At 36.0% G+C, this 16,235-nt stretch overlaps 1 protein-coding gene across 1 annotated transcript in view; it reads right to left on the minus strand.

Moving 5' to 3' along the window:
* The window catches only part of FTO (FTO alpha-ketoglutarate dependent dioxygenase), a 222,272-nt gene that overhangs the window by 161,818 nt on the left and 44,219 nt on the right, over positions 1-16,235 (minus strand). Inside the window, exons 4-6 of the mRNA XM_030457999.1 lie at positions 14,593-14,736; positions 6,377-6,456; positions 4,628-4,771 (exon numbers count right to left, since the gene is read on the minus strand). Of these exons, the coding sequence (XP_030313859.1) occupies positions 4,628-4,771; positions 6,377-6,456; positions 14,593-14,736 (368 nt within the window). The remainder of the gene's footprint in view (positions 1-4,627; positions 4,772-6,376; positions 6,457-14,592; positions 14,737-16,235) is intronic.

Genomic DNA, 16,235 nt, shown 5'->3' on the forward strand with positions numbered 1-16,235 from the left:
CTCCTATCTGCTTTCCAAGTTCTCTTAAGCTGCAAGTCCTGTTTTTTTCCTTGAAATCTATTTAGTAATATCTTTTCCTGTAGCAGGAAGGCACTCCTGGTGGCTTGGCTTCCTCCACATACAGGATGAGTTTTACCAGGATTAAAAAGGAATAAAATGCAACAGTAAGACTGAAGAGAGACAATATTCTCAATTCCAGCCTTACTGGAACTGAAGTTACAGAACGTTCATCATCTGTGATAAAATTCGGGTTAACAGCTCTTGTCAAGGATTTTGTCAGAGTTCTGATTTGGAGATTCCCATGTATCAGAGTTACCATTAGAAAGCATTTTACATGACTGAACAGGATAAACCCTAAACATACTAGCATATAAAATATCCACACAGGGTTTTAAGACCAATTTTCATCTCCTTATTAATTTTCACTTATGACTTACAACTCTGCAAGTCAACTCAGCATCAGGCCTCATTTGTCTAATCTCAGTATATTTCCAAGTTGCCCTTTAAACAATGATCAAAGGCCAATTTTAGGTTATAGTAAATACTGGGTAGTAAAAGGCCAAGGGTAGCATTTGACATTTGTGAGGCAGTGCTCCTCAGCCAATTATTTGAAAGTATTGGTTATTAAATACCACACATGAGGTGATCTATACTTTCTCTCTTCCTTACCAGCCAGCCACCAGGCATACTGTCAGCTCACTGTGATGTGCTAAATCATATTAACCTTCCTCGGGCTGCCTGCACAGCTACCCTTTCTCAGCAGTGACCTCAGTGTCTACCACCACCCACCTTTAGCTTAACTAGTCCAGGCTTTTCTACATCCCTGTGCATTAACCACAGCCAATTTGTGTGTGTACTGCTGCATTAAAAAATAGATTTGCTGTAGGCAAAGTTACTGTATCTCATGAACAAAAGAGAAACTAATTCAGTCACAAGTTTTAATCGTGGTAATCAGGATTTGCTAATCATGGCTGAGCAGAAACACTAATGAGGAGGATGTCCCACCTTTACAAACTTTGGTATTTTGAAATCTGCTACATTTGCAAGACCATCTGCAGATGTTACAAAGTTTGCTCTAATGTTTTACTTCACTGAGACCATCCAGTGCTGGAAAATAAAGCAGCCTTGAAACTATCTCACAGAACATGAACTATTGCATTTTACATTACTCAGAGCAAAGAAAACAAGTTTTCTTTGAAATGTGAAGAATAGGCTGATGATGATCTTTTCTGCAAATTTAGCTTTATATATATGAGCATTTACATCACCTGTCCAGACGTGTTTTATTATTTAAAAAGCATTTCCTTGACAAAAGCTTTCTTCAGGTCCCCTGTAGCTCTGCCTAGGATATATCCAGTAGCTGCATATATTTTGGAAAGCCAACTGTGATTCAGTAGAAGTAAGAGGTCCACAATGAGTGAACTCTGCAAGATCATTTACTTCAGGATAAATTAGTGGCCATAAGCAATCTGATTGCTTAAAGGGGTAACTTCCTTCCATCTCTAACACTCTGTGTGCATTGTTGTACCTCACAGCTGTCCAGGTAATTACTTCTGTTCCCTCTGTTCACCAGATACCCTGCCATGGAAGTATATTTGTTCAGACTTCAAGCACATAAGCTACTCAGACAAGCAGCACACGTGAATACTCCTTAATTAAGGTTATCTTAACTTAGAACTACAAAGTACACACTGGGAGTGAAGTGACTCACACATCTAATAAACAGCACATAGCTCCCAATTACTTAGATATTCCTTTGAAGGCTGTTTTAGTAAGGGAGGCCATGACAACAAAGCTAAGACTAAAGAAATACTAAACTTACACCTGGCTGCCCACTAGAAATGCTAAAAACCTCCTCAGGTTAGTACCTTCCTTTCTAGACAGGAATACGTCTGTCAAAAACAAAGACAACGTTCTCACAAATAAACTCTGGGAACTGTAACAGCAGCAAAAACATCCCCCAGATATTCTCCCATAACTCTTGTAGAGGCTTCTCTGCCCACCACAGAAATGGAAAAATCTAAACCTCCACCTATGCTTCATATCTTCAGTTCAAAAGCACTTTATCAGCACAGCAGGTCAACCTTCCTGCCCAGGAATACACAAGAGAAGGTGCAAGATCACACCTCATTCTTTCAGACTTGCTCTTAAGCTTTTTGCCTTTAGCAGACACAGATAATTCATCCAGATCTCATTTGGCAGAGCCAGTTAATTTCAGCACAGACTGTGAATCTGTGCTAAACTACTACATTTTAGCTTAGTCACCCATAGCCTGATGGTACTGTGATGATTCTGCTCCAGTTAATGATCTCTGACAGCTCCTTCAGAGGTGCCAGCAAGAAGGGTAAGAAAACCCCAAACCCACAGCAGTTCAGGAAGACAAAGAACCTAGAACAATGGCTGCATCTGAGTTAAACCCTGAGAGGAACTTAAGCTATAATACTTGAAAGCAAAATACAGCCACACCAATTCCACTAGAGATGAAATACGAGCCAATTTCAAGCTCATGATCTCTGGTCCAGAAGAATAGAAAAAAAAAAGTATCACAAGGTTTAGAACTAGCACAGAAAGCTGTGTATCTTGTATATATATACACATGCAAAATAGGGTGGAAGTTGTTCATTAACTCTGTGTTTGACTTTGTCTTTTGTATTTAAAAATGTTAGTAAGGGAAAAACCAAAACCAAGTAATCAAATCCTGACAACAACAATCAAATGAAAGAACCAATTTCATCTTTAAACAGTTTGTTTCTTTAAAGACATTTTCTTATTCTTCACCTCCCTGAGATAACCTGAACTTATAATATGTATTACTGCCTCAAAATTTAAAGACCTATCATAAAGACCTTCTGCTGCACATAGTGGTGCAGCAGAAGACAGGAAGCTTTCCCATGTAAAAAAAAAAGCTGAATTAGCCACACAGATCTGTATGTTTTCCACTTCAGTGATGCTTAAAAGGGAAATGTGCATTTACCACATTGATAAGCCACTAAGAATTCTGTCTGGTTGTGCAGCAAATAAAATGTACATAGCACTTCAGCATATGGAATTTACCCTTCAAGTGACAATACTGTGGGTATTATTTTTTTAAATGAAATATAGGTCCAGTGTGTTTACTAAGTCTAAGTGCACAATATGTACAAGTTAAACAATGATTTCTGTTACAGTATATGGCATATGTGTAACAGGAAACATCCCTGTATGTCACATAGCAAAATTATTCAGGTGACTGCAAACACCAGGGGCTAGTCTCTCACCTGATGTAAACGTCTTTGATGTTAAAGGACCCGTGCAAATTCACACCAGCTGTGCATGTGGCCCTAGCTGTGCAAACCACATATGTGTATAGTTTTATGGACTGAGCCTGATTAATGTTTTGTAAAACCTTGCATCCATCAAGACTTCTTTAAATTGCTCCAGGAGCTGTTTTGCTAAAAGTCAAGAGTACAAGTCTTCTGCGATCACTAAACTCTATTTCACCAACTCTAAACACAACACAGGTAAAATGTGTCTCACAGAGTTTTAGTAACAATACACAATCGTATAACCCCTGGCAGATAGCAGTTTAAAGCTTACACAAAAGCTACTTTGACTCAAAATTACCTGTGTACTATATGGATCCTAGCAGCAGTTATACTCATCTTACTAGAAATACAAGAAAAGCTCCTTCAAAATGTCTGAATACAGGTAAAAAAGTGATACTTGACCAAAAAGTCATTTAGAAGTTCTATTAACTGGTTGCTTTAGCTGTTTTTAAAGAGAGGTGATCATCAGTTCTTTACAGTTAGGAACAGCTGAAAGCAGCTTAACAATCTGTCTTTTTGAAATCCTAATATACACCCTTGACTACATTTTCTGTAACTTTAAAAAAATTATATTGCCATCTACAGATACACTACCTTTGTGAGAAGACCCAAGTCCACTGCGTTACATGCCTGATTCTATAAGCCAAACAATTTTTGATACTGCCTAATTTTAAACCATTGGTAAAATTACCTGCTTCTGCAGTCTCTCAAAATACTGTCTGAGATTTTCAATTCATTTCTCAAATCAATGTGTTTGTTAAGATTCCAGATCTGCACTTCAACTGGGAAGCTTCAGTGGAATATGCACTTGCATATTCTGTAGCAGAGAATAACTTGTTTAAATATGCTCCTCACAATTATTTCTACTGTATTTTCCTCAGAATAGAAAGCACATAGTCACAAATGTCACACCTGGCATACTAAAGAAAAACCCTGGTTCAACACCTGAGAAACAAGTGAAAATTTTTGTGCTCTTTCCCTCTAATATTTTTTCTCTCTCCCTTTTTGTTAGAGAAGTCCTAGAGTAGTTTGGTTTATCCACTAGATTATCAGATTTGTTGTAATAGTACTGAAACTGCTCTTCTACTCTATCAGCAAAGGGATATTAATAAGAAAAAAGGGAACCTTAATGGGAATGAACATATCAATCCAAGTTAATCCTTGTTATTGCATACAGGTAAAATAACAAAAAAAACACATTTCAAACTGATGTCTAATGAATTGTGAGCACAACTGTGAACACACCTAATTGCCATTAGTTCTTCCAGCAGACTGCATCTCTGAGAATCTGCTGGAAGCATTTTCAGTGCAAATCATCTCACCTCATTATGTATTTCTTCTACTTGCTTTATAACAGCAGTTTCCAGAGATTTCAAAGATAAAGCCCTGGAATCAGGATCAGTCTGTAAATTCTGGAGTGCCAGTTCACATTGTCCAAATATGTAATCCAATGTTCCTCTTGAACACTATAAAGATACAATAAAAAAAATCATATATAGCCACTTCACAACATATGTATTTCTAAAAAAGATTTAACAATTAGCTTCTGATAAGTGGAGAGGTACAGAAGGGCTGTGTTTCTAACTTTATTTCATAATCTTTTTTTTTTAAGTGCTATGTAGTCTATATATGTGTCCATATAGTTAATCATATAAATTATGCAACAATTGAATCCAAACACCTAGCCAATCAATATAGCATACACTGGAAGGAGAGAATAAAATTCCTTTTAAATTCACTGTACAAATATGGCAACACTTCTCCTTTCATTTTGCTTTGGTTTTTGCTTTGTTTTGTTTTTGTTTTGCTTTGGTTTTTATTTTGTTTTCATGAGATTTCATCCAAAATTAGAAGAAAATATGTAAAACCACCTTTGGAAAAAAAAAAAAGAAACATGACATGTACATATTTTAATAATTTTCAATACCTGTACCTGCAGTTAAATTTTCAAAGAACAATCTTAAATAAGGACCCCCTGGTCCCATATTCTTTGTAAACAACATTTTCATACTACACAACTTAAAGTCACAACACCTTAAAAAAAAAGAAATCCAAAACACTTAATAGCAAAGCTTTTCATACTAAAAAATAAGTGTGCATTTTCCAGTAAGGCTAACAGGGACAGAAGCATTAAGTCAAGAGCACTCTTAAAATAACAGCAGAAAAATACAAACTATTGGATTTAAACTTGTATGTATGTGTCTGTCCATGTATTGCTTCATTTCCAGAAGCAGATGTTAGGAAGAGTAATGGCAAAAATAGAAGTACCAGGGTACCTGTATCTCTCTTGCTTCAGTAGTGGTATATTTTGCTTTGATGAAAGAACAAAGTGTTAATTGTAAATTCTTTTAAAGCATCTTTTGACAATGCATATTTTTATTTTCCTGTATGTTTTCACATCAGTATACTACATAAACAAGGCTGCTGACAACTCAATGGAAAGGAATAGTAATAGAGAAATAAGTGAAATATTGAAAAAAGAAAAAATTGTGTCTTAGCACTTGAGAATACCAGGCTGGAGTCTTGCTATCTCAGAATAACTCTGAGACAAAGGACTCCATCACTTCTCTGCTTATTCAATCCTCAGATGTACAGAAGGATCTAATTTAAAGCATACACATGACTGTTTTTAGCTGTTCTGACCTTCTAAAGACCATTTTTTTTGCTAGGTGAGACTGCTGATATGTTTTGAGTATTTCTATCTCATCATGAACCCTGTCTACAACTGGGATACTACCAAAGCATAAATGTTAAAAAAACATTTTAGGTGAAAATACAGTTGCTTCTAAATTTCTTCAGTAATTCATGAGGTGGGATGTAGCACCTGCCTTACTTGTATTACACAGGCCTAATGATGCAATAAGGAAAACTACCAACACAGAAACAAGTGTACCTCAATCCAAAAAGAAACAAATAGGTATTCAAGAAAACAATCTGAGCTGTGATCATAACTGTGACCTATTATTTGAGACAAAAAAACTTATGGGTTTTACATGTATGGGTGTTACATATACACTACCAGAATATTAGTTTTATCAGTGACTCAACAGCAAAACACTTTTGGTACTTACATCTGCCACTCTGTGAGTTGAGCTGAATCGAGGTGAAAAACCAGCCAGAACACAGTGCTGATGTGTCATATTGAGGTCATCTAGAGACAGATTAAAAAAACCTTAAGTACAAGGAAAAAAACTGGCTGAAAATCAAGCAAAAACTTCTGTACAATCACTCCTAGGTTATAATTTTGTAAATTAGTAGAAAGAGACAAAAAACCCCATACAAAACTAGGTGACCTGAAGTGTCACCAAGCAAAAAACTGTCAGACAAAATCAGAAGAGAACAGGAGAACTAAATATATGCTAGTTAACTGTGTGTGTTTTCAGCACTACTGATTCTTTCATGGAATTCAGCTTCAGTCATCTTAATGAAAAAAAAAACAAAACTGTAAGCTTCATTTTGCCACCACAGAAATACATTTTCTTTTTAAGACATCAATTGTTGCACACTCAAAATCTGATATCCCAAATTCCTAATTTTTGAAACTGCTCTTCTGGCCCTCATGACAGAGTAACAGACTAAATAAAACACAGTGTCTGAGGTTTAATGGCATTCTCTTTATAACTGAAAAAAGATATGCTCTGCGACTTTCACTTCACCTTGCAACAAACATGAAAGTTTAAAACTGATAAGTCTAGGGGATAAAAATTCAGAATAAATGGCTGAACTTATCTTAGTTGTAAGAACAGTATCTTCTTTTTATGGATTTTATAAGCAACTATTAACAAAGTTCATAGCCAAGACAACAGATACTATCACATACTTGGAAAAAAAATTATCAGAAAACCAACTGGAATAGGCAGACAAGTGTTAAGAAGCAGTTTAGAAACTCCTAGTGAGAAAGTTTAGATGTTAGGTTCATTTTCTACATTTATGAGGTCTGCAGATAAGTGAAGTTTAAAAACTTGAAAAAATGCTCCAAACCAAAAAGAACAAAAGTGATTTCATACCTAAAGATATGACAGATTGCATATAATGAAGTCTTGCAAGGGCCACAGAACAAAATAATCTCTGAACAATGCAGTATTTAAAAATCACAACTACTTTCAAGATCAGCTGTAACAGAAAATAAACCTGAACACTTCCACTACCCCATTCAGTGCCCACTCACTGTCATGTGTTTTATGTAGCAAACACAGCATTAAGAGTATTACATTGTGATTTGCACCTTTATTCAAACCCCTGGCAAATCTTTCATTCTAGAGCTCTCCCTTGAAATTGTTTCCAACTGTCTCTAATCCTTTATGACTCTTAAATTAAAATTACAGGCTTCTTTCTACGAGTTTATAATTCATCTAAAACTAATTGTACAAAAAGAGTTGAAGCTTCATGGATTGCATGTCTCAAAGGATATTTGAAAAATGCATTCTAGGTCTTAAAAGATTACAGTAGAGATTTGCTTTCCTTTTTCTTCTAAAAACATATTAATTGAAAAGAAAAAACACTCTTTGTTAAATTGGCCTTTGTACATTTGACAGTACAAGCATTTATTCAGATACAGAACACTTCATCCAAATTACTAAACTGGTTTCAGAGCCAAACCAAAACTGATACCTTCCTTGGATACTAAAGACAAACTATCACAGCCCTCCTGTGATTTTCAGTCAAATGTAATACTGAAAATACAGACCTAACATCATTTTTATATGATTAAAGACTGATTGGTGGAGTTTGGGAAACAAGAGCACAGCTTCTCCAGTACCATGCAGCACATAAAATCCATGCACATGAAAGCAGGAATACACCTATCAGTCCTGCTTTGGAAAAGTGCAGACAGGCAAGTTATTTGTCTGGCAGTTCTGAGTCTGTGGTGAAACTAAAGAGAACACGGCAGCTTTTCTGCCACAGAACAGTGAGCTCTTATCATACCACAAACTGAGAACAACTATGGCAGGGACACCTCATTACAAAAATAAAATCCCACAAAACTTACTCAAACTGTATCATGCACATGAGAAGTTACTTGACTTTAAATCACCACTAACACCAACTCAGCAATATATTTAGGAATTTGAAGTCAGATTCCTTCTCAAAAGTCTTTTCTTCCATATGGATGCTTACAAGATGCATATGCCAATTAAGCAGCTGCCAGGTAAGGAAGACGTTTTGAAGTGAACAATCATTTTCTGTTTACATGACTGTTCCTCTCTCAAAACTTTCCCACATCTATGAGAGATGCCATCACTTGCATAAACTACTTTTCTGAAGTCTGATCAGGCTTTTTGTTTCTTTACAAAACCAGTACAAACTTGAAATAGCAATACTTAAAAACAAGCAAGAAAAACTAATGAAGCCAGGTACATGCTAGAGTGCTAGCCTGACCAAAGAGAATTTTCTCAATCAAAGCCTAACCACACACAAAGGTATTCTTAAAGCTGTTCTTACTCACAAGCAAGTATTGATCTGTATTAATAGGACAAGATTCCACCAGTCACCATGCAAATGTGGATGACTGCATGCACTTCAGGCAGCATAATGCCTGGCTCTGGGTCCCCAAGCTACTGACATATCCTAAAGGGCTTGTCTGCATTCGAAGGAACATAACTTGACTGGTAACAGATCCTTGGTGCTTAAATGCTGGAATAAAAAGTTCATTTTTCAGTCTGAGGTGTAACACAAGGCAACTATTTCCTCCACACTATTTCCTGTATATGGCAAAATCTCTTTGCTTTAAAGGAATTGTTTTATTCTTTTACTCTACTACTTTCTGCCTGCCACTTCCCAATGAATCATCTGCCACCTTACAGCCAGATCCCATTATAGGGCTATTATAGCCAAAGCAAGATTTATTAAAAGAAATTAATCACACATATGATTGTGTACAGCTGGCCAAAGCCACCTTGGAAAACAAAGTTATCAACCTGAAGTCTGTTTAAAATAAACTGAAGGTCACATTTTGATTTTACAGATGAAGTCCTAAGAAGTCACAAGAGTATTTAGCAGATAATCTGATTAGTTGCAAACATACACAATTATTTGACTCAGCATCTCCAGCTACAGAAACTTTGGCCAGCATACCTTGTACAAAACCATTACAAAACAGAGATTTTATTTAATACATTTAATTTTTAATGCCTCAGACCTGCAGGAAAAGTAAAACCCAAACAATACAAAACCATCTAAGGTACATGGTGCTTTCCTACAATAACCAATGCAAGGTAAGGAGAGATTAAGGGACTTGCTAATGTTTGCATCATTCTACTATAAGATGCTGACTACCTGTATTCTCTATACATGCTCTCTTAGCAGACAAAGTCCTTGGTGATTTTGCCACTATTTGCAGGCAGCAGATAGATTTTGGAATTCAGATGCCGCATAGTCTAAATTGTGGGTCCAAGTTCATGTCACAGACCTTTCTGTCTCTACCCCATACAGACTCTTCTGCCATCCTCTTCTTTTCTCAAATACATCCCTCCCAGCACAGTCCTCTCCACTGACTAAAACTAATGCCTGTTCCACAGTTTTCTCTCTAATCCTGTTATCCATCCCTGTCCCTATTTGGTCCACACCTCACAGTAAGCTTTCCTCTGGACAGCTGAAATACCTGGACCACCACTAGAAAGACTGAAAGACTTTGTCAAAAGAATGGACTGATGAGTATGTGTATATTTATACACCTAACTTTAGTTATTATTATTTGTTATTGATTATCAGAGCAGCAGTGAAGTGAGGAGTCAAAACACTCAGAAACATGGTCTGTACACCCACACCATTGCAGACCATCAGAACAAATGCAAGATAGAAATAAAGGACATTGATTCTTAGCCAATCCTTACTGCAAGGAACAGGGATTGAAGACCCAAACTTACTACTTCTACATAGATAAGTTCCCTGGAAAACACCAACCACAATGGAAAATGCTCTCATAATTAGCAACAGGGTTTATGACACCTTTCAGGGGTTCTTCCTGAGCATGTTAGATAGATATCTGTCATCTATTTCATGAAGCAGACAACAGGTACAGTCGGGGTTTAAAGCACTGGAAAAAGCTTTCAAATTCTAAACACCAAAAGCAAAAGTGAAATTAACTCATGCTGTTAGTTTTCTTGACTACTACAAACAAATAGAGAATTTTTAAAGCATATTGTAGACCAATTTCAAAAATATAAAAATGCTCTTCCTCCATTTCCAATTCTGCTTGTTTCCAACTGCACACAGTGCTTCAGCAGGACAAAACCAAGCAAATTAGTTTCACTGTAGGTATTGTCAAGAAAAAGGTATGTCTGCTTCCCCAAGAGATTGTAATTATAGGTCCATGGGATACTACTTTCATAACAGAAAGCTAGAACAATGATCTGTCCCTAATTAAGGATTGGTTTTAAACAGGAAAAGTGAGCACTAACAAAACAAAGAATGAATAAAAGGCTAAACTAAAAAAAAATTGTCTGGGATTTGCCAAACTTCATGATGAAAGTTCTGCAATGACAAAGAGTTTGCTGAGGTTCGAAGTCTTAATAATCAAGGAATATAGCATTTGGATTAAATGTGGACTCAAGGAAAAAAAGAAAAAAAAGAGGGCTAGAAAACCCCAACACATTCAAGATGCTAGAGAGCAAAGAGGGTTCAAGTTAGTTTGTGAAAATAGAAACAGATTAAATATCTAGAAATAGTTTAATGAGCCACTAGATACATGTGGAAGTGTTTCCATTAAATATTTATCTTTAACCACAAGTCAACCTCTGCAATGTGTGCACCCTACTTCTGCTTGGTTATGAAAATAATTTTTTGATGCTTCTTGAACTATAATTTGCTGGGGGTGGGGAGGAGTATAAGATTCCAAGTTCATCTTCATGCTGTTTTAAAACCCTAACCTTCAAGCAAAAACTTGATCTATGGGAAACAGCTGCAGAAAAGTAAATCTCTCTTTGAAAAAGTCCAGAATGTATTTTTGTTGAGTATGTTTTGAAGTCATGGTAGGAAAATTAGTGAAAATTGTAAATCTGCTTGCAAATCTGCTCATGTCTAACTCAAAGATTAGGGGAAAAGATTCTCATTTAATAGTAAGACCATGACAACCCTAGTTAAGCATGCTCTAGGACAGAGCAGATGGGGCCCTTTGCTCACCTCTACACATTCTGGATTTATTGCATGCACCCAACACGTTTCATATTAGACACCCCCTGACTGTGTACTTGAGACAGCAGGGTTCAGTATGCACTTCCTCTGCAGACCAATATATTATTCTAAATTGAGCTAAAGTGTTTCCGTTTCATGAGTGATCTAAAGTTCAGATTTGAGTTTTTAAGCAGCAGATTTGCAGCCATTCAGCAGATCCTTTTCCTTCATGTTCGGAAGAGCAAGCCTTCAAAAATAACTGTCCTATTGAAAATCATTTTGGATTTTGTTTGGTTTGTTTAAATAAAATGCATTTATATTATTTTAATAGCTTACTGAAAGGATGGGTTTGATCACATCAAGTTTAGTACTAACATACATTTCAATTTTGACATATGACTTAATCTGAAGAGGACTGCTGAGAACAATGGTGGAAATATATATTTTAAGACTGCATTTTACTAGAACTCTACCCAGAAAAACAAAGAACATTTTATGGAACCAGTGAAGGCAGGAACATAAACATTACAACTAGAAATGCTAAAACACACTCCCCATCTTTTTGTTCTTTGATATACCTCCTGACCAGGATTTACAAGTTACTGTACTCACTATTACTATTAGAAATACCACATTTTCATATATAAGAGGTGTGTGTACAATAGTAGGCACATATTCATATCTAAGATGTGTGTGTACAATATTAGGGAATTGTTGAGGTATTACAAGTACAGGAATTCATAGGACCAGACTTTTTAATTATAAGCAGCATAATGAGCTTGACATTTCAGTATAATGCTTATATAAAGTGATAGGCAGTAACGAATTGCAACAATTGGAAGAACAGAGCTAGAGGGTGCTAAGCTTTTTTGCTACAGTTTTATAAGTCAATGGTGGTCAAAAATAGAACACAGTCCTACCAGTCAGTCCCTGCACATCAACAGCTTCTACAAGCTGCAGAACTCTTCTCTTAATGCTGTATTTACTTCATGCCTTGCATTCTGCTGCCACTGCTTTTAAAATAATGCCAGTATAAGACTCTGTTCACTGAAATCAGGTTCTGGAATATGTGATGTATAAAGGCACAAGGTAAATTCACCTAGAATTGGCTTCTTCATCATCAAGATACTTTATATACAAAGATTTAACATTTTAACTTTTAGATGGGATACTCAAGATGTATCCTCTTTATAGTCAGTTTAAAAAAAATCTGAAGAGTAAAAATACACTAAAACTGGACATGTCCACTTACACTGTCTTCTACTTCAAGTCAAAATTATAAAGGCAGCTCTGCTGTACAAAGAAACCTAATCAAATGGGCAGTTTGAAAATAGTCTCTCAGACTGTATAAAATTTTTTATGTAATTGAGAAAAAAATAAAAAGGCTCTAGAAATGAAGAGATTATCAAACACCTGGCACACAGAGCTCAGATCAGAGCTCTTCACAAAGTATTAATAAGAAATTGATTTACACATCATCTTCAAAAGATTAATATATCCTTTGTTTCCACCTAAGATGATCATAATGCCATGTGTTAAATAAACTAACTTTCTGACTCAGCCTTCATACAGAATACCTGCTAATACTTGACTTACAGTTTATAAATAACATCACAAAATAAAGAAACGTCCTTATGTTCTGGTTACTCAGTCAACTACAGTCTACAGTATTTTGTAATAAAAATACTGATGTTAGACTCTCTCTTAATAAGTTGCTTCTCAATCTGTTGCCAGTAAAGCTGTCTATGCACAACTTTCAAGCCAGGAAGGATTAAATCAGTTTACTTGATGCCCAAGCTGCTGAAGCACAAAAATGCATTAATAATTCCCTTCCTAGCAATGTTTAGCTGCCACTTAAACTTCACTTGCATATAACAAATGTCTCCCTTTACCTCCAGGCTACAATTATCTATCCTCACAAACAAAGAGGAGGCACATCCACACCTCTGCACCAGAAAGGCTCTCACATCTTTACACTTGATCTGTACACACTGAAGAGCACAGACAATCCAGTTCTTTCATACAAGAGACTGCATTGATCAAGTGCATAGGATCTGATGAGGTAATTAAGAACAAGGAATGGTTTGTGTATGGCCCACAAATGTACTACTTATGAGAAAACTGTTTTCATATTTTTAGAAGGTATAAGTGAGTTGTAGAAATTAAAAGGCAGCCCAACAAGTTGGCTGGGTGACAGGTTGTTCTGTAGATGTTCCATGGTGTCTACCTGCCAAGTCACAAGCACATCAACAGATAACACCTCAAGTATTCTGTCTTCCAAGACCATGCAGTCACTAAACAAGCAAACACAGTGATGTCAATAGGGTTCCTGATGTTTCAAGTTGTGTGATTTGTAACTAAGTTTGTTTAAACAAAAATGATAACTAAAAGAAGCACAAGCCAAAAGCAACAGATTTTGTGTCACCAAACCTTACCCACACTTCCTGCCTCATTTCCCTTAATGGAAAAACCTTACTGTGTGAGCTCAGCTGCTCAAGTAAATGAACTCAATTTAATTTTCATTTTTTAATCCTCCACACTTGAGACATTGAGACTCACTCTTGCAGTATGACAGCTCTGTTCATTATGATCTTAGTGTAACCCCACTACTAGAGAGCAGGATGTTTGTATTTGCAGAAGGACAGAAGTGTAATACCTAAAACTGGGGACCAATAAAACATTATAAATTGGCATAATGGTTGCTACTTCAAGAACCTAACCCCAGTACCATTAAGATTTCTGGAGTCACAGCTTGCATAATATGTAGCCACTCTATAAGCCAAACTCCAGAACAGGTTGCTTGTGGGATTTCTTTGTTTTCTTTTGAACATAACAGATGCAGATGCTCACAGTAACTCAGTAAAAGTGCCCTTAGAAGGGAAAACAGAATCAGCATCTACAAACAGAAGACTAGAAATTCTAACTGTACAAGAGACAAAAGGCCCATGAAAAACATTTTCCTTTTTTCAGTTGTGAAGTGAAAGAAACATTACCAAAAAAATTATTCCCTAAAGTTCAAGGACAGAGGGCAGGGTAGGAAGAATTTATTACATAATCTAGATACATCTCATGTCTTTCTGAATAAGTTCCAAATTTAAGGAAAGTTTCTTTTAACATAAGCATCATTTTCTCTGTTTTCAACAGTAAGTTCACCTTCTTAGACCTTGAAAATTACCAAGCATCAAGTAGAAGTCTCCTTGGTGAAGTGGAATTGCCAATCCAGGAGTCTCTATGTCCCATGCTACTTTCAAGCCTACGTGCCAAACTGCTGGGTCTCTTCCCTTCAGTTTTTGGTCATCACTCCCTTCCATGGCTGGACCTTGAAAGAGAGAGGGGAACAAACACCACAAAGATGAAAGACAAGGTGAGAACCATAAAATATAAAATGATACAGTATTAATAACAACGCAGATTTAATGATATCCAACATTGGTCAAATCCTAAATTTTCTGTAGTGTCTCTTTTTGGAATCATCACCACCTCCAAAAGGGAAAGTATGTTAAAGTTTAAAAAAAAAAAAAATCCATGTGAGATGGCTGCATTTTTGCAGCTAACTTTACCAAAAGGAAAACTTCATGTTAAGTATAAAGAAAAAAGAAATTAAGGCTAAGTTTGTAATAGTTTTTTAAATTCTTAAGTACATGTAATGGGATTTTTAGGCAATCCTCACTTTCTTTTTTTTCAGATTACTAAAACATTACTCTAAACTCTTTTACTCTTTTAAACTCTTAAACTTCTTTTTACTTTAATTACTCTAAACTCTTATTACTCTTTTATAAGACTAAAAAAGAAATAAATTCAGCAACATTGATATAAAACAAAGATACCTTCTGAAAAAATTTCAAGTAACTCCCAAAGCACTTCATGAGCAATTTCATTTGTTTAAAGACTTCTAATTTCAACAAATCATAAACTGGGGCAAAGTAAGGTGAAATAATGGGCACAAAATACAACCTAGACAAAGTTGAGCAAATCTTGGAATCATACTTGTGACTCTTTTCTCAAAATTATTAGTCAAACATGCTAGATAACACAAGCAAGTGCCAACAAAGCTTCACTACATTTGTCACAACATTTTTCTTATCATTAAGCAACATGAATGCATTGAGCTTGGGGAAAAAATAATCCACTGCATAGAAATAGTATTTAGAGCTTAATCCCTCAGAACTATTTTCATAAGCTTACTTCACTGCAGTATAAATTGAAAGATACAGTCAGCATTTATAGCAAGGTATTTGACAGCTATGGAATAACAGTTTTATGGCTAAAGAGCTTTTTGACAGAGGGAGGATGAAGTTCTAACAAGCCATTGGCACCAAATGGCAGAGTCAGAAGTCATCAACTGTGGAGCATGCCTGTGCTCCATTAGCTTGATAGGGACTCTGTGTCCACTTCACTATCCAGTTCTCATGTGCCTTCATGGGATAATTTTAAAAAGTTTTGTCTTAATTCCTGAATAAAAATAAAGATTTATAACTCTTATTAGAATACGGACACAAAAAGTGACCTTGAACTCCTACTTTCAAAATATTCAAGTCGTTCCTCTCATGTGGTTACTGTAATGTTTGTTTAGATGTAAGTAGTCTTTAACAATTAATAAACTGTCTTAATTTGCTATGCCAATTAAATATTGCCTACATTCAAGAGGCAGTGAGCCAAAACCTCTAAAAAGCCAATCTGAAGTTCTTAGTTAACTCCTACTGTCAATTCATTCCCCATATTCCCTCCCTTCAGTGCAGCAGTTCTCATTCAGCTGAAGATTTGGCTCAGGAGCAGCTTTGGGCCTTTCTATCAAGGAGCACACAAACAAGAAAGCAA

The sequence above is a fragment of the Calypte anna genome, chromosome 11, assembly GCF_003957555.1.
Source record: "Calypte anna isolate BGI_N300 chromosome 11, bCalAnn1_v1.p, whole genome shotgun sequence".
Taxonomy (NCBI): Eukaryota; Metazoa; Chordata; class Aves; order Apodiformes; family Trochilidae; genus Calypte; species Calypte anna.